The 24,563-nt window shown below is 39.0% G+C and overlaps 1 protein-coding gene across 2 annotated transcripts in view; it reads right to left on the minus strand.

Annotated features, from left to right (window-relative positions):
- The window catches only part of RNF17 (ring finger protein 17), a 127,583-nt gene that overhangs the window by 28,132 nt on the left and 74,888 nt on the right, over positions 1-24,563 (minus strand). For both annotated transcript variants that reach the window (XM_007528942.2, XM_060194751.1), the window contains 3 exons: positions 24,128-24,278; positions 23,876-23,994; positions 1,958-2,048 (listed from right to left, as the gene is read on the minus strand). In XM_007528942.2, the coding sequence (XP_007529004.2) occupies positions 1,958-2,048; positions 23,876-23,994; positions 24,128-24,278 (361 nt within the window). The remainder of the gene's footprint in view (positions 1-1,957; positions 2,049-23,875; positions 23,995-24,127; positions 24,279-24,563) is intronic.

Consider the following 24,563-nt stretch of genomic DNA (forward strand, 5'->3'; position numbering starts at 1 on the left):
TGATTTTGAGGAATTTATTAGGGAAATTTCACTGTCAAGGTAAAATCTACCAAAGGCAAAGGGGTGGGAAAGACTTTCAGCAGACTGATAACTTTTTCATCCCAGAATGGGGGTGGAGGGGCATGTTATCAGTTACAAGTTTTTCTAGTCTTTTAAGTATATTACTAATTATAGAACCAGGGTATACTTTACACAAGGTTTATTTTTTTCCCATGACAAGGCAAAAGAAAGAACTATAAAACAGATATTCTATTTCATATGGATTTGTAAAAATGGAAGGAACAACAGAAAAAAAAAAAGTGGGGCCAGGTGGTAGGGCACATAGTTAAGCACACACATTACAGTGTGCAAGGACCCTGGTCTCTACCTGCGGGGGGAAGTTTGTAAGTGGTGAAGCAGGGCTGCAGGCCTCTTTATCTCCTCCTCCTCTCTTAATTTCTCTGTCTCTATCCAATAATAAAAACAGAAATTAAAAAAGAAAAAAGTAACATGAATAAATTATAAAATTCTAATGGGTTAACATAATAGACACACCAAATTAGAAAAAGTAGAGGAAAGTAATATTTTAATTGTTCTGGGAAAAAAAACAGTATGATTTTACTAGAAATTCAGTTTGTATTCAGTTTGAGCATCAAAAAGTTTAAGAATATATTTTGGCATGCATATTCTATTTTCCAATATGGAAGTTACTAATTCATGAATATTAATTTAGAAATGTTTTGATTCTTTTTTTTTTCTTCCTCCAGGGTTATTGCTGGGCTTGGTGCCTACACCATGAATCCACCACTCCTGGAGGCCATTTTTTCCCCCCTTTGGTTGCCCTTGTTGTTGTAGCCTTGTTGTGGCTATTATTATTGCCATTGTTGATGTTGTTCATTGTTGGATAGGACAGAGAGGAATGGAAAGAGGAAGGGAAGACAGAGAGGGGGAGAGAAAGATAGACACCTGCAGACCTGCTTCACCGCCTGTGAAGCGATTCCCCTGCAGGTGGGGAGCCGGGGGCTTGAACCGGGATCCTTACGCTGGTCCCTGCGCTTTGCGCCACATGTGCTTAACCCACTGGCCCACCGCCCGACCCCCAAATGTTTTGATTCTTAATATAGTCACTTATAGTACATTATGAAAGAGATGACACAAAATCTTAAATATTTTGCTGTTTTGTTTTCAATAAATAAGTGAAATTTTATATAACATCAGTGAGGCTGCTATATCCTTGACTTTAGGTTCCTGATCATTAAACAATTTATTCTGCTTTATATCTTAATGCCTTTTCAGACACCAAGTTACAGATGTTATCATGATGCCAACCTGATTTCCCCAGACAGACAACCATACCAATGTACCCTGGAACTCCAACTCTCTGGAACCCTGCCCCACTAGAGAAACATAGAAACAGGGTGGGAGTATGGATCAACCTGCCAGCACCCATGTTCAGTGGAAAAGCAATTATAGAAGCCAGATCTCCCACCTTCTGCACCCCATAATGATCCTGGGTCCATGCTCCCAGAGAGATAAACAGGAAAGCAATCAGGGGAGGAGATGGGATACAGAGTTCTGGTGTTGGGAATTGTACCCCTCTTATCCTATGGTCTTGTTGATATTTTTTAGTTACTATTTTATAAATGAATAATAATAAAAAAACATCAGTGAAGGTCCAGGTGGTAGTGCACCCAGTTGAGTGCACATGTTACTGTGCACAAAGACGTGGGTTTAAGCCCCTGATCCTCATCTGCAAGAGAGAACTTTCACCAGAAGTGAAACAGAGCTGCAGGTGTTTCTCTCCTTTTCTATCTGTCCTATCAAAATAAACAAAAGGAAGAAGAAAAAAAAAAAAGGAAAAATAACTGCTGAGATTGGTAGATTTGTTCTGCAGGCCTGAAGCCCCAGTGATAATCCTGGTGGCAAAAAAAGCTCAAGTAAAAGTAAAGAAAAAAAAAATCAATGATTTTTTACATACCTGTAAGATTACAGTTGCTAAAGCTCCAGTTAGGTACAATGAAAGACAGTCACAAGCTGTTGCTGTCCACTTATCACTCCCACCAGTTGGCCTAAAACAAAAAAATAACAATTTGTTTTATATAAAAATTTGAGATGTAAATATAAAATAGGTACTACACACATTTGAAATAGCTACAAATGTAGTAAGACATCAATTTACATAAGATTATAAGTTAATTTTCACAAACTTCAAATTTCATAGCCATTTCTTACTCTGTTTTACTTATAGCTCATAACACACACACACACACACACACACACACACACACACACACACAGTACTGTAGCTACATTGAGAGCTCTGGTATGCTTAAAGTATTTTTTTTAACATTCATTTATTTATTTTCTTTTGTTGCCCTTGTTTTACTGTTGCAGTTATTATTGTTGTTATTGATGTCATCGTTGGATAGGACAGAGAGAAGTGGAGAGAGGATGGGAAGACAGAGAGGGGGAGAGAAACATAGACACCTGCAGACCTGCTTCACCGCCTGTGAAGCAACTCCCCTACAGGTGGGGAGATGGGGACTCGAACTAGGATCTTTACACCAGTCCTTGCGCTTTGGGCCACATGCGCTTAACCCACTGTACTACAGCCAGACTCCCTGATTAAAGTATTTTTAAGCTACTATGGATATACACTGATATACATTAATTATGATATCAACTTTCAGAAAGCAGGATAACATTATGTTAGACTCATCACCATCTCTCTGTTTGTAGATAGTACCTGCACACAGAAAGTACTCCAAAAGTATTTATTGAAATACAAAAAGGATATCCCACTTGCAATAATGATTCTACTGCCCAAGGAGTTTTAGATATTTTTTAAATTAAATCTAATATAAATATCAGTCTCAATAATTTATATAGAATTTATGTTTAAATATTCATAGTAAACAGTGCTCACTAAATACTGGCTGGTGCTCAATTTTAGCATTCATTTTAATTTGCAGCATTTAAATTCAATGACCTTAGGCATTTTTACTCATCAAGTCTAAACCAAAGAACTAGCTCAAGAGATTTCAAGTAGCATAATGTTGGCTTTGAAAGATTTTTAGACATAGCTTCTAGATTTAGAGTTTTGTTGGAGCTGACCCATCAACTGAATAATTATTGATCTGGCCAATCCCTTCATGTCAAATGGTTTATGTAAGTGAATTATCACAATCAATTGTGTATATAGGATTTAGATGCTACACTTAAAATTTTTTTTAGACTTGCAGAGGTGGGGCTACGAACAGCAGCAGATCTCCTTCTCTCCCTCCCCCTCCCCCTCCCCTCCCCTCCCCTCTCTTCCCCTCCCCCTCCATGAACTAGGAATACCAAAGGAGACCACCAGGGACCAAAACAAGACAGGGACAGGACGAGAAACTAGGAATACCAAAGGAGACCACCAGGGACCAAAACAAGACAGGGACAGGATGAGAAACAACTACAAGTACAAACCAAATCACCGGTGAGTGCAAACACATGTGGCTGGTGAAAGAGAGGAGCCTAGGGAGAGATTAAGTGGATGGTAACAGTCTCGGCAGTTTATCAGTTGAGACACCACCTCCAGTCTGTTCCACCACCAAGGGGACAGCTAAAGGAAGGAGAGGACTCCCCAGAGACTCACCAAGTGAGTCTCCATTGCTACTGCCCTCAGAATCTGGAGGAACAGCAGGGAGGGACACCAGGGGACAGAGATCTAACCAGGAAACTCAGAAGACATATACCTCTGTGGCATAGCCCTGGGGCTGTGAAAGTTTCTTTGCATAACCACTGGATTATCTCTGCCACACCCTGCTTTATCTCTTGGTCAGGAGTCAGTGATTAAGCTAAGAAGCCTACTTATAGTTTAAAAGCCCTCAGGCTCCCATAGCCTACAGAGAAGAAAAAAAAAAAAAAAAAGAGGCTTTTAAACCACTGAGCTCCAACTCAGGGATTAACATACTATTGAAACAAGTGTTAACTTCCACCACTGTGAACCCTTTAATTACCTTACTTAGACACAAGTCAATCCAGGAAATAGTGATTAGCAATTTGAAAAGTTCTGAGAGAGGGAACTCATAACATAATATATAAAATGATTAAACTAACAAGAAGAAATATTGGAGAAATGAACCAGGACAAGAGTCCAGCTAAAAGCCCCCCAAAGGGTGAAGCACAAAATAATGAGGTCAACATCCAAACACTAGCTAAGGAAATAATCACAGGAGTGAATAAAGAGTTTGAAAGAATTGTCATCAGAAATATAGGAACAACAAATGAGACTCTGGAAGAAAACACTAATTATTTCAAGGTTAGTAGAGAGCTGAAAGGTGAAATAGCTGAGCTAAGAACACAACTAGCTGAACAAGCTAAAACAGTATCAGAACAGGGTAACAAAATAGATGAACTCCAGAAAACAGTAGAGGGCAGAGAGAATAGAATCTATGAGGCTGAAGACAGAATTAGCAAGATCGAGGACAAATTAGAGACAACTAAAAAAGAAGTAAGAGATCTCAAAAAGAGATTAAGAGATGCTGAAAACAACAACAGAGTCCTGGGATGACTTCAAAAGAAACAATATACACATTATTGGCTTACCAGAGGAAGAAAGAGAGGGTGAGGAAGAAAGCATTCTTCTGGCCAAAATAGCTGAAAACTTCTCTAGACAACATAAAAGACATAAAGGTTCAAGAAGTCCAGAGGGTCCCAAACAGAATTAACCCAGACTTAAAGACACCAAGACACATCATACTTAGAATGGAAAGGAATAAGGATAAAAAAAGGATCCTGAAGGCTGCAAGAGAAAAAACAAAGAGTCACCTACAGAGGAAAACCCATAAGATTAGCAGTAAACTTCTCCACAGAAACACTATAGACCAGAAGAGAATGGATATATATGTGTGTGTGTGTGTGTGTGTGTGTGTGTGTGTGTGTGTGTGTGTGTGTGTGTGTGTGTGTATATATATATATATATATATATGAGAAAGGCTTTCAACCAAGACTACTGTATCCTGCTAGACTGTCATTCAGACTAGATGGAGGCATCAAAACCTTCTCAGACAAGCAACAGTTGAAGGAATCAACTATCACCAAGCCTGCCCTGAAAGAAGTTCTGAAAGGTCTTCTATAAACAGTCAGGGATGGACCTTGAAAAAATCATGTTGAGTGAAGTAAGTCAGAAACAGAAGGATGAATATGGGATGATCTCACTCTCAGGCAGAAGTTGAAAAACAAGAGCAGAAAAGAAAACAGAAGTAGAACCTGAAATGGAATTGGCATATCGCACCAAAGTAAAAGACTCTGGGGTGGGTGGGTGGGTGAGAATACAGGTCCATGAAGAATGATAAATGACATAGTGGGGGTTGTATTGTTAAATGGGAAACTTGGGAATGTTATGCATGTACAAACTATTGTATTTACTGTTGAATGTAAAACATTAATTCCCCAATAAAGAAATTAAAAATAAAACAGTCAGACCACCATAAATAGGACATATATCAGAACACTCTAAAACTCTACAAGAATGAATGGCATTAAAATATCTTCAATCTTTGATATCAATAAATGTCAATGGCCTGAATTCACCTATTAAAAGACACAGAGTAGGAAGATGGATCAGAAAACACAACCCAACAATATGCTGTCTACAGGAAACCCACCTAACTCAACAAGACAAACAAAGACTTAGAGTGAAAAGGATGAAAAACTATCATACAAACCAATGGCCCACAAAAAAGGGCAGGAAGGAGGATTCGACTTCCGGAGGCGGAGCTACGAGCAGCAGATCGCATTCTCTCCTCTCCTCTCCTCTCCTCTCCCGGATCAACTAGGAATACCAAAGGAGACCACCCGGACCGAAACAAGACAGGACTAGAATGACCACAGAAACCCAGTAAATCACCCGTGAGTACAAACACGCGTGGCTGGTGACAGAGAGGAGAGAGGGGCCTAAGGAGAGATTAAGTGAATGCTAACAGTTCGACAGTTTGTCAGTGGAGACACCACCTCCAGTCTGCTCCACCAACAAGGGGACAGCTGAAGGGAGGAAAGGACTCCCCAGAGACTCACCAAGTGCAACTCTGAGTCTCCATTGCTACTACCCTCAGAATCTGGAGCAGCAACAGGGAGGGACACCAGGGTACAGAGATCTAACCAGGAAACTCAGGAGAAGACCTATACCTCGGTGGCATAGCTGAGGGGCTGTGAAAGTCTCTTTGCATAACCACTGGATTATCTCTGCCACACCCTGCTTTATCTCTTGGTCAGGAGTCAGTGATTAAGCTAAGAAGCCTATTGATAGTTTAAAAGCCCTCAGGCTCCCATAGCCTACAGGGGAAAAAAAAAGGCTTTTACACCACTGAACTCCAACTCAGGGATTGAAAAAACTGTTAACTTATATAAAATGGTTAAAACAACAAGAAAAAATATTGGAAACTCGAACCAGGACAAGAGTCCAGCTAAAAGTCCTCCAGAGGGTGAAGCACAAAACAACGAGTTCAACAACCAAACATTAGCTAAGGAAATAATCACAGGAGTGAGTAAAGAATTTGAAAAAATTGTAATCAGAAATGCAGGAACAACAAATGAGAATATGGAAGAAAATTCTAATTATCTCATGGTTATTAGAGAGCTGAAAGCTGAAATCGCTGAGCTAAGAAGGCAACTAGCTGAACAAGCTAAAACAGTATCAGAGCAGGGCAACAAAATAGATGAACTCCAGAAAGCAGTAGAGGGCAGAGAGAATAGAATCAATGAGGCTGAAGACAGAATTAGCAAGATTGAGGATGAATTAGAGACAACTAAAAAAGAAGTAAGAGATCTCAAAAAGAGATTAAGAGATGCTGAAAACAACAACAGAGTCCTATGGGATGACTTCAAAAGAAACAATATACGCATTATTGGCTTACCAGAGGAAGAAAGAGAAGGGGAGGAAGAAAGCGTTCTCCAGGCCATAATAGCTGAAAATTTCTCTAGTCTAGACAACACCAAAGACATAAAGATTCAAGAAGCCCAGAGGGTCCCAAACAGAATTAACCCAGACCTAAAGACACCAAGACATGTCATACTTAGAATGGAAAGGAATAAGGATAAAGAAAGGATCCTCAAGGCTGCAAGAGAAAAACAAAGAGTCACCTACAAAGGAAAACCCATAAGATTAGCAGCAGACTTCTCCATACAAACACTACAGACCAGAAGAGAATGGCAAGATATCTATCGAGTGCTCAATGAGAAAGGCTTTCAGCCAAGAATACTATATCCTGCTAGACTGTCATTCAGACTAGATGGAAGCATCAAAACCTTCTCAGACAAGCAACAGTTGAAGGAAGCAACCATCACCAAGCCTGCCCTGAAAGAAGTTCTGAAAGGTCTCCTATAAACAACCAGACCACCACAAATAGGACATATATCAAAACACTCTAAAACTCTACAAGAATGGCGTTAAAATTTCTTCAATATTTGATATCAATAAATGTCAATGGCCTGAATTCACCTATTAAAAGACACAGAGTAGGAAGATGGATCAGAAAACACAACCCAACAATATGTTGTCTACAGGAAACTCACCTACGTCAACAAGACAAACACAGACTTAAAGTGAAAGGATGGAAAACTATCATTCAAGCCAATGGCCCACAAAAAAGGGCAGGAACAGCTATTCTCATATCTGACATGATAGACTTTAAAATACATAAGATTAAAAAAGATAGGAATGGACACTACTTAATGCTCAGAGGATCAGTCAATCAAAAGGACTTAACAATCATTAATATCTATACACCCAATGAGAAGCCATCTAAATACATCAAACTTCTACTGAAAGAGCTACAGCAATATATTAACAGTAACACAATCATAGTAGGGGACTTCAACACCCCACTCTCTCAACTTGACAGATCATCCAGGCAGAAAATCAGTAAAGACATAAGGGAGCTAAATGAAGAGATAGATAAACTAGAACTATTGGACATTTTCAGAGTCATTCATCCCAAGAAACTGGAATACACATTTTACTCAAATCCACATGGATCATTCTCAAAGATAGACCATATGTTAGGCTACAAAGACAGCATCAGCCAATTCAAGAGCACTGAAATCATCCCAAGCATCTTCTCAGACCACAGTGGAATTAAACTAACACTTAACAATCAACAAAAGATTAGTAACAGTCCCAAAATGTGGAAGCTCAACAGTACACTTCTTAACAACTTCTGGGTCAAAGAGGAAATCAAGGAAGAAATCAAAATGTTTCGAGAGTTCAATGAAAATGAAGACACAAGCTATCAAAATATTTGGGACACAGCTAAAGCAGTCCTAAGAGGGAAGTTCATAGCTATACAAGCACACATTAGGAAACAAGAAAAGGCACAAATAAACAGCCTGATTGCACATCTTAAAGACCTAGAAGAAGAACAACAAAGGAATCCTAAAGCAACCAGAAGGACAGAAATCACTAAAGTTAGGGCAGAAATAAATAACATTGAGAATAGGAAAACCATACAAAAGATCAATGAAAGTAAATGTTGGTTCTTCGAAAGAGTAAACAAAATCGACAAACCTTTAGCCAGACTCACAAAACAAAAAAAGGGAGAAGACCCAAATAAATCGGATAGTAAATGAAAAAGGAGAAATCACAACAGACACTGCAGAAATTCAACATATCATGCGAGGCTTCTATGAACAACTATATGCGACCAAGCTAGAGAACCTGGAAGAAATGAATGATTTCCTAGATACCTACCAACTTCTAAAACTAAGTAAAGAGGAAGTGGATAACATGAACAGGCCCATCACAGCTAATGACATTGAAACAGTTATCAAAAATCTTCCCAAAAATAAAAGTCCTGGACCAGATGGTTTTACAAATGAATTCTACAAAACTTTCAAAGAAGAACTAATACCTCTACTTTTAAAAGTCTTCCAGAAGATTGAAGACACTGGAATACTCCCTGCCAGCTTCTATGAAGCCAACATCACCCTGATACCAAAAACAGACAGGGACACAACAAGAAAAGAAAACTACAGACCAATATCTCTGAAGAACATAGATGCGAAAATATTGAACAAAATTCTAGCCAACCGGATACAGCAGTATATCAAAAAGATTGGTAATCATGACCAAGTGGGGTTTATCCCAGGCATGCAAGGTTGGTTTAATATACGTAAATCAATCAATGTGATCCACCACATCAACAAAAGCAAGACCAAAAACCACATGGTCATATCAATAGATGCAGAGAAAGCCTTTGACAAAATACAACATCCCTTTATGATTAAAACACTACAAAATATGGGAATAGATGGAAAATTCCTGAAGATAGTGGAGTCTATATATAGCAAACCTACAGCCAACATCATACTCAATGGTGAAAAACTAAAAGCAGTTCCACTCAGATCAGGTACTAGACAGGGCTGCCCACCATCACCATTACTATTCAACATAGTGTTGGAAGTTCTTGCCATAGCAATCAGGCAGGAGCAAGGAATTAAAGGGATACAGATTGGAAGAGAAGAAGTCAAACTCTCCTTATTTGCAGATGACATGATAGTATACATGGAAAAACCTAAGGAATCCAGCAAGAAGCTTTTGGAAATCATCAGGCAATACAGTAATGTGTCAGGCTATAAAATTAACATTCAAAGTCAGTGGCATTCCTCTATGCAAACACTAAGTTACAAGAAATTGAAATCCAGAAATCAGTTCCTTTTTCTATAGCAACAAAAACAATAAAATATCTAGGAGTAAACCTAACCAAAGAAGTGAAAGACTTGTATACTGAAAATTATGAGTCACTACTCAAAGAAATTGAAAAAGACACCAAGAAGTGGAAAGATATTCCATGTTCATGGGTTGGAAGAATTAACATCATCAAAATGAATATATTACCCAGAGCCATCTACAAATTTAATGCTATCCCCATCAAGATCCCAAGCACATTTTTTAGGAGAATAGAAAAAATGCTACAAATGTTTATCTGGAACCAGAAAAGACCTAGAACTGCCAAAACAATCTTGAGAAAAAAGAACAGAACCGGAGGCATCACACTCCCAGATCTCAAACTGTATTATAGAGCCATTGTCATCAAAACTGCTTGGTACTGGAACATGAACAGACACACTGACCAGTGGAATAGAATTGAGAGCCCAGAAATGAGGCCCCACACGTATGGACATCTAATCTTTGACAAAGGGGCCCAGACTATTACATGGGGAAAGCAGAGTCTCTTCAACAAATGGTGTTGGAAACAATGGGTTGAAACATGCAGAAGAATGAAACTGAATCACTGTATTTCACCAAATACAAAAGTAAATTCCAAGTGGATCAAGGACTTGGATGTTAGACCAGAAACTATCAGATACTTAGAGGAAAATATTGGCAGAACTTTTTTCCGCATAAATTTTAAAGACATTTTCAATGAAACAAATCCAATTACAAGGAAGACTAAGGCAAGTATAAACCTATGGGACTACATCCAATTAAAAAGCTTCTTTATAGCAAAAGAAACCACTACCCAAATCAAGAGACCCCTCACAGAATGGGAGAAGATCTTTACATGCCATACATCAGATAAGAGTTTAATAACCAACATATATAAAGAGCTTGCCAGACTCAACAACAAGACAACAAATAACCCCATCCAAAAATGGGGGGAGGACTTGGACAGAATATTCACCACAGAAGAGATCCAAAAGGCCGAGAAACACATGAAAAAATGCTCCAAGTCTCTGATTGTCAGAGAAATGCAAATCAAGACAACAATGCGATATCACTTCACTCCTGTGAGAATGTCACACATCAGAAAAGGTAACAGCAGCAAATGCTGGAGAGGGTGTGGGGTCAAAGGAACCCTCCTGCACTGCTGGTGGGAATGTCAATTGATCCAACCTCTGTGGAGAACAGTCTGGAGAACTCTCAGAAGGCTAGAAATGGACCTACCCTATGACCCTGCAATTCCCCTCCTGGGGATATATCCTAAGGAACCCAACACATCCATCCAAAAAGATCTGTGTGCACATATGTTCTTGGCAGCACAATTTGTAATAGCCAAAACCTGGAAGCAACCCAGGTGTCCAACAACAGATGAGTGGCTGAGCAAGTTGTGGTATATATACACAGTGGAATACTACTCAGCTGTAAAAAAATGGTGACTTCACCGTTTTCAGCCGATCTTGGATGGACCTTGAAAAAATCATGTTGAGTGAAATAAGTCAGAAACAGAAGGATGAATATGGGATGATCTCACTCTCAGGCAGAAGTTGAAAAACAAGATTAGAAAAGAAAACACAAGTCGAACCTGAAATGGAATTGGAGTATTACACCAAAGTAAAAGTCTCTGGGGTGGGTGGGCGGGTGGGGAGAATACAGGTCCATGAAAAATGATGAATGAAATAGTGGGGGTTGTATTGTTAAATGGGAATCTGGGGAATGTTATGCATGTAAAAAAAAAAAAAAGAAGTAGAAACGCAAAGCAGAAATTGACTGAGTTTGGAGTATGGCACCAAAGTAAGAAAGCAGAAGTACACTAGAGTTTGCAGTGAGTACCTCCCTAATACTTCTTCTCCACTTTTCCAAGCTTTGGGTCCATGATTGCTCAACAATTTGTTTGGCTTTGTATGTTAACTCTCTTTTCAGTCACCAGGTTCCAGGTGTCATCAGGATGCCGGCCAGACTTCCCTGGATTGAAGACCCCACCAATATGTCCTAGAGCTCAGCTTCCCCAGAGATCCACCCTACTAGGGAAAGAGAGAGGCAGACTGGGAGTATGGACTGACCAGTCAACGCCCATGTTCAGCGGGGAAGCAATTACAGAAGCCAGACCTTCTACCTTCTGCAACCCACAATGACCCTGGGTCCATGCTCCCAGAGGGATAGAGAATGGGAAAGCTATCGGGGGAGGGGGTGGGATATGGAGATTGGGCGGTGGGAATTGTGTGGAGTTGTACCCCTCCTACCCTATGGTTTTGTTAATTAATCCTTTCTTAAATAATAAAAAAAAAAGGGCAGGAACAGCTATTCTCATATCTGACATGATAGATTTTAAAATAGATAAGATTAAAAAAGATAGGGATGGACACTACTTAATGCTCAGAGGATCAGTCGATCAAGAGGACTTAACAATTATTAACATCTATGCACCCAATGAGAAGCCATCTAAATACATCAAACTTCTACTGAAAGAGCTACAGCAATATATTAACAGCAACACAGTCATAGTAGGGGACTTCAACACCCCACTCTCTCAACTTGACAGATCATCCAGGCAAAAAGTCAATAAAGACATAAGGGAGCTAAATGAAGAGATAGATAAACTAGAACTATTGGACATTTTCAGAGTCATTCATCCCAAGAAACTGGAATACACATTCTACTCATGTCCACATGGGTCATTCTCAAGGATAGACCATATGTTAGGCCACAAAAGACAGCATCAGTAAGTTCAAGAGCATTGAAATCATCCCAAGCATCTTCTCAGACCACAGTGGAATTAAACTAACACTTAACAATCAACAAAAGACGAGTAATAATAGTCCCAAAATGTGGAAGCTCAACAGTACACTTCTTAACAACTTCTGGGTCAAAGAGGAAATAAAGAAAGAAATCAAAATGTTTCGAGAGTTCAATGAAAATGAAGACACAAGCTATCAAAATATTTGTGACATAGCTAAGGCAGTATTGAGAGGGAAGTTCACAGCTATACAAGCACACATTAAGAAACAAGACAAAGCACAAATAAACAGTCTGGTTGCACAACTTAAAGACCTAGAAGAAGAACAAAGGAACCCTAAAGCAAGCAAAAGGACAGAAATCACTAAAGTTAGAGCAGAAATAAGTAACACTGAGAATAGGAAAACCATACAAAAGATCAATGAAAGTAAATGCTGATTCTTCAAAAGAGTGAACAAAATTGACAAACCTTTAGCCAGACTCACAAAACAAAAAAGGGAGAAGACCCAAATAAATTGGATAGTAAATGAAAGAGGAGATATCACAACAGACACCGCAGAAATTCAACATATCATGCGAGGCTTCTATGAACAACTATATGCGACCAAGCTAGAGAACCTGGAAGAAATGGACGATTTCCTAGATATTTACCAACTCTCAAAACTAAGTAAAGAGGAAGTGGATAACATGAACAGGCCCATCACAGCTAATGAAATTGAAACAGTTATCAAAAATCTCCCTAAAAATAAAAGTCCTGGACCAGGTGGTTTTACAAATGAATTCTACAGAACCTTCAAAGAAGGACTAATACATCTACTTTTAAAAGTCTTCCAGAAGATTGAAGACACTGGAATACTCCCTGCCAGCTTCTATGAAGCCAACATCACCCTGATACCAAAAGCAGACAGGGACACAACCAAAAAAGAAAACTACAGACCAGTATCTCTGATGAACATAGATGTGAAAATATTGAACAAAATTCTAGCCAACTGGATATAGCAATATATTAAAAAGATTATTCATCATGACCAAGCTGGGTTTATCCCAGGCATGCAAGGTTGGTTTAATATACGTACATTAATCAATGTGATCCACCACATCAACAAAAGCAAGACCAAAAACCACATGGTCATATCAATAGATGCAGAGAAAGCCTTTGACAAAATACAACATCCCTTTATGATCAAAACACTACAAAAAATGGGAATAGATGAAAAATTCAAGATAGTGAGTCTATATATAGCAAACCTACAGCCAACATCATAATCAATGGTGAAAAACTAGAAGCATTTCCCCTCAGATCAGGTACTAGCAGGGCTGCCCACTATCACCACTACTATTTAACATAGTGTTGGAAGTTCTTGCCATAGCAATCAGGCAGGAGCAAGGAATTAAAGGGATACAGATTGGAAGAAAAGAAGTAAAACTCTCCCTATTTGCAGATGATATGATAGTATACACAGAAAAACCTAAGGAATCCAGCAAGAAGCTTTTGGAAATCATCAGGCAATACAGTAAGGTATCAGGCTACAAAATTAATATTCAAAAGTCAGTGGCATTCCTCTAAGCAAACACTAAGTTAGAAGAAATTGAAACACTAAGTTAGAAGAAATTGAAATCCAGAAATCAATTCCTTTTACCACAGCAACAAAAATAATAAAATATCTAGGAGTAAACCTAACCAAAGAAACGAAAGATTTGTATACTGGAAATTATGAGTCACTACTCAAGGAAATTGAAAAAGACACAAAGAAGTGGAAAGATATTCCATGTTCATGGGTTGGAAGAATTAACATCATCAAAATGAATATACTGCCCAGAGCCATCTACAAATTTAATGCTATCCCCCCTCCCATCAAGATCCCAAGCACATTTTTTAGGAGAATAGAACAAATGCTACAAATGTTTATCTGGAACCAGAAAAGACCTAGAATTGCCAAAACAATCTTGAGAAAAAAGAACAGAACCGGAGGCATCACACTCCCAGATCTCAAATTGTATTACAGGGCCATTGTCATCAAAACTGCTTGGTACTGATAGATACACTGACCAGTGGAATAGAATTGATAGCCCAGAAGTGAGCCCCCACACCTATGGACATCTAATCTTTGACAAAGGGGCCCAGACTATTACATGGGGAAAGCAGAGTCTCTTCAACAAATGGTGTTGGAAACAATGGGTTGAAACATGCAGAAGAATGAAACTGAACCACTATATTTCACCAAATACAAAAGTAAATTCCAAGTGGATCAAGGACTTGGATGTTAGACCAGAAACTATCAGATACTTAGAGGAAAATATTGGCAGAACTCTTTTCCGCATACATTTTAAAGACATTTTCAATGAAACGAATCCAATTACAAAGAAGATTAAGGCAAGTATAAACCTATGGGACTACATCAAATTAAAAAGTTTCTGCACAGCAAAAGAAACCACCACTCAAATCAAGAGACCTCTCACAGAATGGGAGAAGATCTTTACATGCCATACATCAGACAAGAGTTTAATAACCAACATATATAAAGAGTTTGCCAAACTCAACAACAAGAAAACATATAAACCCATCCAAAAATGGGGGGAGGACATGGACAGAATATTCACCACAGAAGAGGTCCAAATGGCCGAGAAACATATGAAAAAATGCTACAAGTCTCTGATTGTTAGAGAAATGCAAATGAAGACAACAATGAGATACCACTTCACTCCTGTGAGAATGTCATACATCAGAAAAGGCAACAGCAGCAAATGCTGGAGAGGTTGTGGGCTCAAAGGAACTCTCCTACACTGCTGGTGGGAATGTCAATTGGTCCAACCTCTGTGGAGAACTATCTGGAGAACTCTCAGAAGGCTAGAAATGGACCTACCCTATGATCCATTTCCTCTCCTGGGGATATAGCCTAAGGAACCCAACATATCCATCCAAAAAGATCTGTGTGCACATATGTTCTTGGCAGCACAATTTTTAATAGCCAAACCTGGAAGCAACCCAGGTGTCCAACAACAGATGAGTGGCTGAGCAAGTTGTGGTATATATATACACAATGGAATACTACTCAGCTGTAAAAAATGGTGAATTCACCATTTTCACCTGATGTTTCATGGACCTTGAAAAATTCACGTTAAGTGAAATGAGTCAGAAACAGAAGGATGAATATGGGATGACCTTACTCTCTGGCAGAATTTAAAAAACAAGATCAGAAGAGAAAATACAAATTGAACCTGAACTGGAATTTGCATATTGCACCAAAGTAAAAGAATCTGGGGTGGGTGGGTTGGGGGGAGAATACAGGTCCAAGAAGGATGACAGAGGACCTAGTGGGAGTTTTATTGTTATATGGGAAACTGGGGAATGTTATGCATGTACAAACTATTGTATTTACTGTTGAATGTAAAACATTAATTCCCTAGTGAAGAAGATGAAGAAGACTCATTGCATAAATTACAATCATTCAAAATATGAAGACTGAAGCTACGGTAAAGACTTCTTTACCTGTGGGGATGATACTAAAAGTCAAATCCCCAGATCCTTGTTTTCAGCTGTCAGGTCTACAGGATTCCAGCTGCCTTATGCCTTATACAGAGGAATGTTGCATCTGGAACTTGTGAGACCCTTCAGTGCAAATCAGGGAAGGCCTTGAGTATGTATGGCCGGTCCTGTGAGCTTTTTTTTTTGTTATTTGCTTATTAATGCACATGTGGGTAAATATCTGTATGTCTGACAAAATTTTATTAGGTACATGTTCTTTTGAAGGAGGGTTTGTGGATTATTTAATTTTACTCTGGCAAAACTTCTTTGGCAGCTCTTGTTAACAACCAAAAAGAAGAAAAAAGACTTTCAAAGTTGTGCATGAACAGTTCTACAGGTCATCCTGCCTCCATGTGTCAATGAATGAGTAATTACAATGATTATTCATAGCAGTATTTCTTTCCTGGGGAGCTCACTGTGCTCAGAATTATGAGGGCATCTCTGTCTCTTGAGATTATATATAAAAAAATAGAAATATAAAACATATTCATTAGTTAAAATCCCATCTCAGTTAATTTGATTTGAATAAAAATTTTTACTAATTATAAAATTTTTAAAAATTAATTTATTTTCCCTTTTTGCTGTCCTTGTTTTTTATTGTTGTTGTTACTGATGTCATTGTTGTTAGATAGGACAGAGAGAAATGGAGAGAGGAAAGGAAGATGGGGAGATAAAGACCTGTCTCACCATCTGTGAAGTGACTCCCCTGCAGGTGGGGAAGCAGGGGCTTGAACTGGGATCCTTACACCAGTCCTTAAACTTTGTGCCATGTGTGCTTAAGCCGCTGTGCTACTGCCCAACTCCCAATATGTTACACCTTTAAAGAGTTCAGTTCTATTAGCTAACTAGTTTAAATTATCACTGACTTCCAGATGTAATTCCTATTTTATTTTGAAACTTAAACTTTTTTTTTGCAACTAGCAACTCTAGAATCAGAATCAGTGTCTATCTTCCTCCATTACTTTTTTTCCTTCCTCCTCCTCCTTCTTCCTTTTCTGCTTCTAGAGATTTTTGTGCCTTTGTGATTCCAGCACTCCTGGTAGACTCCTCCCCTCTTTTTAAATTTATTTTCCCTTGTTGTTGTAATTATTATTGTTGTTGCTATTGATGTCGTTGTTAGGACAGAGAGAAATGGAGAGAGGAGGGGAAGACAGAAGGGGGAGAGAAAGACAGACACCTGCAGACCTGCTTCACCACTTGTGAAGCGACTCCCTTGCAGGTGGAAAGCCTGGGGCTCAATCTGGGATCCTTACACTGGTCCTTGCACTTTGTGCCATGTGTGCTTAACCTGTTGTGCTACTGCCGGACTCGACCCCCGCCCCCTTTTTTTTTTTACCAGAGCACTGTTCAGCTCTGGTGTATGGTGGTGCAGGGATTGAACCTAGGACTATGGAGCCTCAAGTAGGAGAGTTTGTTTGCATAACCATTATGCTATCTACCCCCCACCCCCACTCTGCCTGGCTCCCCTCCATTTTATCTTCCTTTTTCTATCAGAGTACTACTCAGCAATAAAAAGATCATATTGTGTCCTTAGTGATAAAATGGATGGAACTGGAGATTATGCTTACTGAAGTGGAGGTAAAGATCAACTACAGAATGTTTTTACTCATGTGGAATATAGAGATTTGAATTCATAAAGATGAAAAAAAAAGTCAACCCATATCTAAGACTGTGAGAGAACTATAGTGGTTACTATAAAGGATTGGGAGTGGAGAAACAGACCTTTAGCGGTAAAAGCAGTGTGAAAATATACTCCTATTAACTTATAATTTTATATATCACTATTAATTCAGTATGTCAGGGGTAAATATATTTAATATTTCAAGTTCTTTAACTGCCTAGATTTTAGTTGTGAGTATATATTCTTTGGTCTAAATAATTTTCAAATTTAAAAGCTGACTGAACTCTGACACTGTGCTTAAATTGTTTAAGTAGTTGTAAAAATACATATATTTTTTTCTTTAAATACCTAAGTTACCTACAACCTTAGACCAGATAGGACAAAATTGCTTGGTCTTGTCAGTATTTAAGATATTGCTATTAATAGATATCCTTAAATGGCATGGTAACGTCATGTACATTACTGTAAATTCTAACCATTGGCATTTCAAAGAAAAACAAGCTCCCAATGAATGCAGTTAGAGCTACTGCCATTTTAACCTTTCCCATTCTCTTTAAAATCTGTATTTATTTTCCTAGTCCTACAACCTCTGGGACTTTGCTTATATTACTTAATTTCTCTTGTCCTGCTCTCTTAGCCTGTTAAACTGCCTTTATTGATTTCAATTAAATCAATGCTATCAATGGCACTATGTCAAGTTATGTTGCTACTGCTTTATTGCTGTGGATTTCCTAGCTTCTTTCCAATTTAAGGTTCCTATCCTCATCTGCTCTATTCCTATTCTTTAGTTCCTGTTAAACATTTTGTCCTGCTTTATATCTTACTACCTTACAGCCACAAAGATGCAAATGCTACTATGATTTCATACTGGGCAGGTAACCTCACCAGTGTGTCCTGGCACCTCACCTCTCTAGAGCCCTGCCCCTCTAGGGAAGGTAGAAACAAGCTACGGGTATAGATCAACCTGTCAAAATCCATGTCCAGTGGAGAAGCAGTTACAGAACTCCCACCTTCTGCATCACAAAAAAATTTGGTACATACTCCAACAGAGGTAAGTGATATAGGGAAAGATGACTAAAGGGCTCTGAACCCCAGTTCCACCACGACTCAAAGTATTTGCCACCTGGAAAACACCAGAGGAAGCCAGATACTATTTATCTTATCTGAGAGAGAAGAGGAAAAAAGGAAGGACACTCAAAAGTATTAAGTAGGTGTAGGGGTGACTTAGAAAATGAAGGCAGGAAAAGCTATCAAGGGAGTGGATGGGATACAGAGTTCTGGAGGTGGGAATTATGTGGAGTTGTTCCTCTCTTATCCTATGGTTTTGTCAGTTTCCTTTTTATAAATAAATAAATAAATAATAAAAAAGTGAATAAGAAAGACAGATATAATAGTTTTAGATATAAAATCAACCTGTATAGACCTATAAAATCAATGACCTTGGGGGAACTACTGCAGTTTTCTATGGAGGGAATGGGGACACAGAAATCTGGTGGTGGGAATGGCAGGGAATTATGCTCTTATAATCTTATAATTTTGGAAATCAATATTAAGTCACTAGTAAAAATATTAATCTCAGAAAAGAAAATAATAATTGAAACACATGAACTAAAAAAAAAAAGTAGCCAAGCTTCCACTAAGACTTTGTCAAAACTATGGTGGTCATGCTGGGTGGTGGGGGGATCAGATAACTGTGGTAGTTGTGTTGTGGAACTATACCCCTATAATCTTCTGAGCATGTAAATCATTAAATTACTAATAAAAATAAATAAAAGGTATTAACATTATCCTCCCATAAACTTCAGTTGATGACAGATCTGGTTACCACATTCAAAATCTAATAATCTATAGTAAATATTAACTAAGATTTATTTAGCAATAGTTAGTGACTCACATTGCTAGAAGAAATTAATTTTTGGCAACACTGATACGTCAGTGATGATATCCAGGCTTTTGTCAACAAAAACCATAAATTCAAATATTTATGCAGCACCTATAGGTTTTTAAGAAAATGTTAAATAGTGAAGTGATAAATAGCTCAGATATTAAAAAATCGGGGGGGGGGAGCAAAATAGCTCATTTGTATAGTGTGACTCAGGTTCAAGCCTGACCCCCTGACTGCACTGAGGTAAGCTTCAGGGTTGTAGTTTCTTCTCCTCTGCCCTCCCTCTGTCTGTTTCAAAAAATCTGCCTAGAGTGAATAAATCAATTCGGTAGCCATTTTACGAATAACATTTTTTTTTGGCTTCCAGGATTTTAGTTGGGGCTCAGTGTCTGCATTACAAATTCACTGCACCTTGGCAATCATTTTTTCTACTGTTGTTGTTGGCTAGGACAGAGAGAAATTGAGGAGGGAAAGACAGAGAGGAGAGAAAGATAAGACACCTGCAGACCTGCTTCACCACTTGTGAAGTGATCCTTCTGCAGGTGGGGAGTCAGGGGCTGGAACCCCCTGACTTGCGTGGGTCCTAGCACTTTGTACTATGTGTGCTTATCCAGGGTGCTACTGCCTGGCTCCCTAACAAATATTTTAATGACAGATAGACAGTCAAACAGACACACATATACATTTCCAAGCCAGAGCACTGATCAGTTCTGGGCTTATAGTAGTGCTGGAGACTGAACCTGGGACTTTGGAACCTCAGGTATGACAGTCTTTCCCATAACCATCATGTTACATCTCCAATCCCGACAAAAATGATTTTAAAAGATTCATTTATTTAATGAGACAGTGAGCTAGCAATGGAGTATCATTTCAGAGTGTGCAGTACTAAGGATCAAACTTGGGATCTTATACATTCAAGTCTAAACAATCTTCCCTTCTTCTAACTCACATCCCTACCCCATTGTTTGTCTTACTCAAATCAGACTACATTTCTAAGTGCTTTTCCTCAGTGGAGAGTCATGGAAGAGAACTTCAGCTTATTTTCAAGTGGCTATATGGTTGAGAAGTCTCTAGTAGCATGAAACATTGCTACATTACAGATCTTTGCCATTCAACTGTATATAGCATCCTGCTTTACACTGCTGTCTCAGTTTTGGTTACTGTTCTCAGACTTGTCTGCATGTTCCAGTAAAATAAAGTTGTCAACTCCTATTTTCAGATTCTCAGTCAGCCTTCCCACCACATCTTGCCATACTATTACCAGAGATTCTCAGAGAGAGGGAGCACATTGAGGCTTTAATGCAGGAAGCAGTGTTTATTATGCAGTGTTTATTATGCTGGCAGACCCCAGCTGAACTCATGTCTACAAAAGGCTGAGCCCCTGAGCACAATAGCCTTGCTCTTTTATGCAGGTATCAACTTTCCTATAGTTACTCATAGCAACAAGCTAAGGTTACTTTTTCTTTTTAAATCATCTTACTGGGATTAGGGCAATGGTATAGTTCAGTTATTAACACATGGGTACATTTTTTTCATCTCTCCATGACAGAGGTTTGGAAAACATTCTCACCCCCCAATTTAGGTATTTTTCCCTCCATCATGCACAAAGATCCCAATGCTCTTTTTTAAAAATTAAAAAAAAAACTATTAGTGATTTAATAATTTAATAATGACTGACAAAATTATGGGATAAGAGGGGTTCAATTCAGTTACTTCCACCAGAGTTCCCTATCCTATCTCCTTTATTGGAAGGTTCCCCCCCCCCTTTTTTGCCTCCAGTATTATCACTAGGTCTGTTGGTATGCATGAGACCCCTTCTGTTTCATTTGGTTTAAATCCCCCCTGCTTAACACGATTCTATTTACATAACCACTTCATTCTATTTACATAACCTCTGTTAACAAGCACCACCCTCCCTCCAGGGCATTAGTGGTTCAGTGATAGAATTCTCGCCAGCTCCACCCCCTCTCCTTGTCACATCCTGATCCTCTCCTTGTCACACTCTGATTTTCACCAGTCACTTTTCTCTCCACCCTCTCTATGTCACATCCTGTTTCCACCCTACTTGGCAAGTATATATAAAGACAGCATTGTGAGTTTTAGGGTACTTGAGTTTAGCTTAGCTCAGCTTAGATTGTGCTGCGTCCTGCATGAATAAAGAGATACTGCCTACAGCTCAACCATGAGTCCCTGGTCATCCGTTACCCGCCCGTGAAGCCAGCCTGGCGAAAACAACAGGTCTCAGTGCCAGCACTATGAATCCATTGCTCTTGGAGGCCATTTTTCAGGACAGAGAAAAATTGAGATGGCAGGGGGAGATAGAGAGGGAGAGTGACAGAGGGATGGACATCTGCTTCACCTCTTGTGAAAGGATCCCCCTGTAGGTGGGGAGCCAGGGGCTCAAAGCGGGATCCTTGTGCAGATCCTTGCACTTTGTACTATGTGTGCTTAACCTGGTGCACCACCACCCAGCCCCCAGGTTCCCTACTCTTTATCCCTTTGGGAGTATGGACCAAAATTCTTTTTTTTTTTTTTTTAATATTTTTATTACTGATAGAGGCAGAGAGAAATTGAGAGGGGAGGGGGAACTAGAGAAGGAAAGAGACAGAAAGACAACTGCTGCCCTACTTTACCACTCATGAAGCTTTCTCCCCTGCAGGTGGAGACCAGGCTCTTGAACCCAGGTCCTTGTGTACTATAATGTGTGCACTTAACCAGGTGCCCCACCACCTGGTCTCTGGGCCAAAATTCTTCATGGGGTGCAGATGGTACCCTAATCCATCTTTCTAGTCCTATTCTCTTTTTTATGTATTTATTCCCTTTTGTTGCCCTTTTTAAAAAATTGATGTAGTTATTACTGTTGTTGATGTCATCGTTGTTGGATAGGACAAAGATAAATGGAGAGAGGAGGGGAACACAGAGAGGGGGAGAGAAAGATAGACACCTGTAGACCTGCTTCACCACCTGTGAAGCAACTCCCCTGCAGGTGGGGAGCTGGGGGCTCGAACCGGGATCCTTCGCCTGTCCTTGCGCTTTGTACCACCTGTGCTACCGTCCAACTCCCTCTAGTCCTTAACTATGACACCATCTTCCCAGACAATATTTTTAGCCCACCTAGCTATCAAGCTCAGGCAAAAACTATTAAAGTCATAGTCCCCTCCCTTAGAATATACCTAAAATAGAGTTCCTAGCTTCTTCCCACATGAAAACCCTTAGTTCCATCTGCTCTATTCTTATCTTTAGGTTCCCTATTATTTTATTTTTTTTAGGTTCCTGATTATTAAACAATTTGTCCTGCTTTATATCTTACACCTAGTTGCAGACCATGACGCCCTTCTGACTTCCTGGGGCAGATGACCTGACCAATTTTCCTGGACCCTCCCCTCCCCAGAGCCCTATCCCACTAGGGAAAGACAGAAATAGGCTGGGGTTATGGATTGACCTGCCAACATCCATGTTCAGTGGAGAAACAATTACAGAAGCCAGACCTTCCACCTTCTGCAGGTTATTTTTTCTTTTGTGTATACAGAGAGTACAACTTGTTTGGGCTATCAGTAGACTCTTGGGCAGAAGTAGCAGATTCTAAGGCCCCTATTTATGTTGGGAGATGGGGGGGAGATAGACACCATCAGCATTTCTCTTTAACAAAGAGGTTAACCCTTGCTTTTCTCTTTAAAAGTTAACTGTGCTTGCCTCAATACAAAAGCCTTAAGGGTCCTGGGTCATAGTCTGGCATATTTGCTTGTATTTTGGGTCTCTAGCAGGAAGCATTCTTGACCATTTCTGTTTAGATTTTAACTCTGTGGCTTTAGTTATGCTATGCTAGTTGCTGTATTTTTAAGATTCTAGTATACTAAAAAACTGCCACGTCACTTCCCCAGAATACTTTCAACTTCACTCTCCTTTGCTAACTTAACATATTTATTACTTTTCAAGAAATTCCAGCATATGAAGTACATTTTATCTCTACCTGATTTTTTCAAGTATTAAAAATATTTAGCAGTTTGAATTTTATCTCTATTCTTTTATTTATTTATTATCTTTATTTATTGGATAGAGACAGCCAGAAATCGAGAAGGTAGGGGAGATAGGAAGAGAGAAAGAGAGACACCTGTAGACCTGCTTCACCTCTTGTGAAACTTTCCCCTGGGGAACTGGGGCTGGGACTGGGGCTGTAACCTGGTTCCTTGAGCACTGTAACATATGTGCTCAACCAGGTGTGCCACCACCTGGTCCCTTATCTCTATTCTTTTATACCACTAAGACTTAGGTACTCCAAATTTATTTTTTCTTCTCCTTAAAACCTTAAAATCCACTATATTTTATGAAAATTTCATACTATGTTGGCAAGAACTGACAAGAACCTATTCAAAAGGAAAAATATTTAAAATCATATTAAATAATGAGATAATTTACTCAGCTAAAACCTACCTTATATCAACAAGAGAGCATTCCAAAGATAATCTTCCCATTGTCTTTAGATTTTCTTCAAGTTCTCTTAAACAGCTAACATTCACTACTACTTCAACACCCACATCATACAGCAAGACCTACGAAAACAGTAACTTTAAATCTCTGGTAAAATATTTTATATGTACACTGAAAAGCATAGTTAAAACTGTATTAATTTTTAGTTCTAGGAAAATTATACAAAATGCATTCATTTTCATGAATTGCATTTACCTCTACCAACGTGTCTGAAACAATTCTGATGATCTGACCTCTCCGCCACTGATTTTTGTCTGGGGTCTTGACAGCACAATGCATATCATTTTCCCATTTAATTGGTTCGCATTTTGAGTTTTCATAAGCAGCTATCATCTTTTCTTCTAAACTATGTAAAGGAAAAAAATCACTTTCTAAGTATTATATACCAAAAAATTCTGTTCTCATATCTACTACTGTCTCCCCTTAGTCATTTTACTCCAGTCAAACCAGGTACCTCATTTCCCCTTGACTATTCCAACATACCTTCACTGCAAGTTTTTTGAACTAGCTTTTCTCTCTTCCTATGATTAATTTTCCTCAAGTCCCCTCCTGGCTTACTCTCTCGTCTCCTCTAGAATCCATTTAACATGTCACTATCACTAAAATTGTCTTCATCCCAACTGTTTCATTT

Source organism: Erinaceus europaeus, chromosome 7, assembly GCF_950295315.1.
Source record: "Erinaceus europaeus chromosome 7, mEriEur2.1, whole genome shotgun sequence".
Lineage (NCBI taxonomy): Eukaryota > Metazoa > Chordata > Mammalia > Eulipotyphla > Erinaceidae > Erinaceus > Erinaceus europaeus.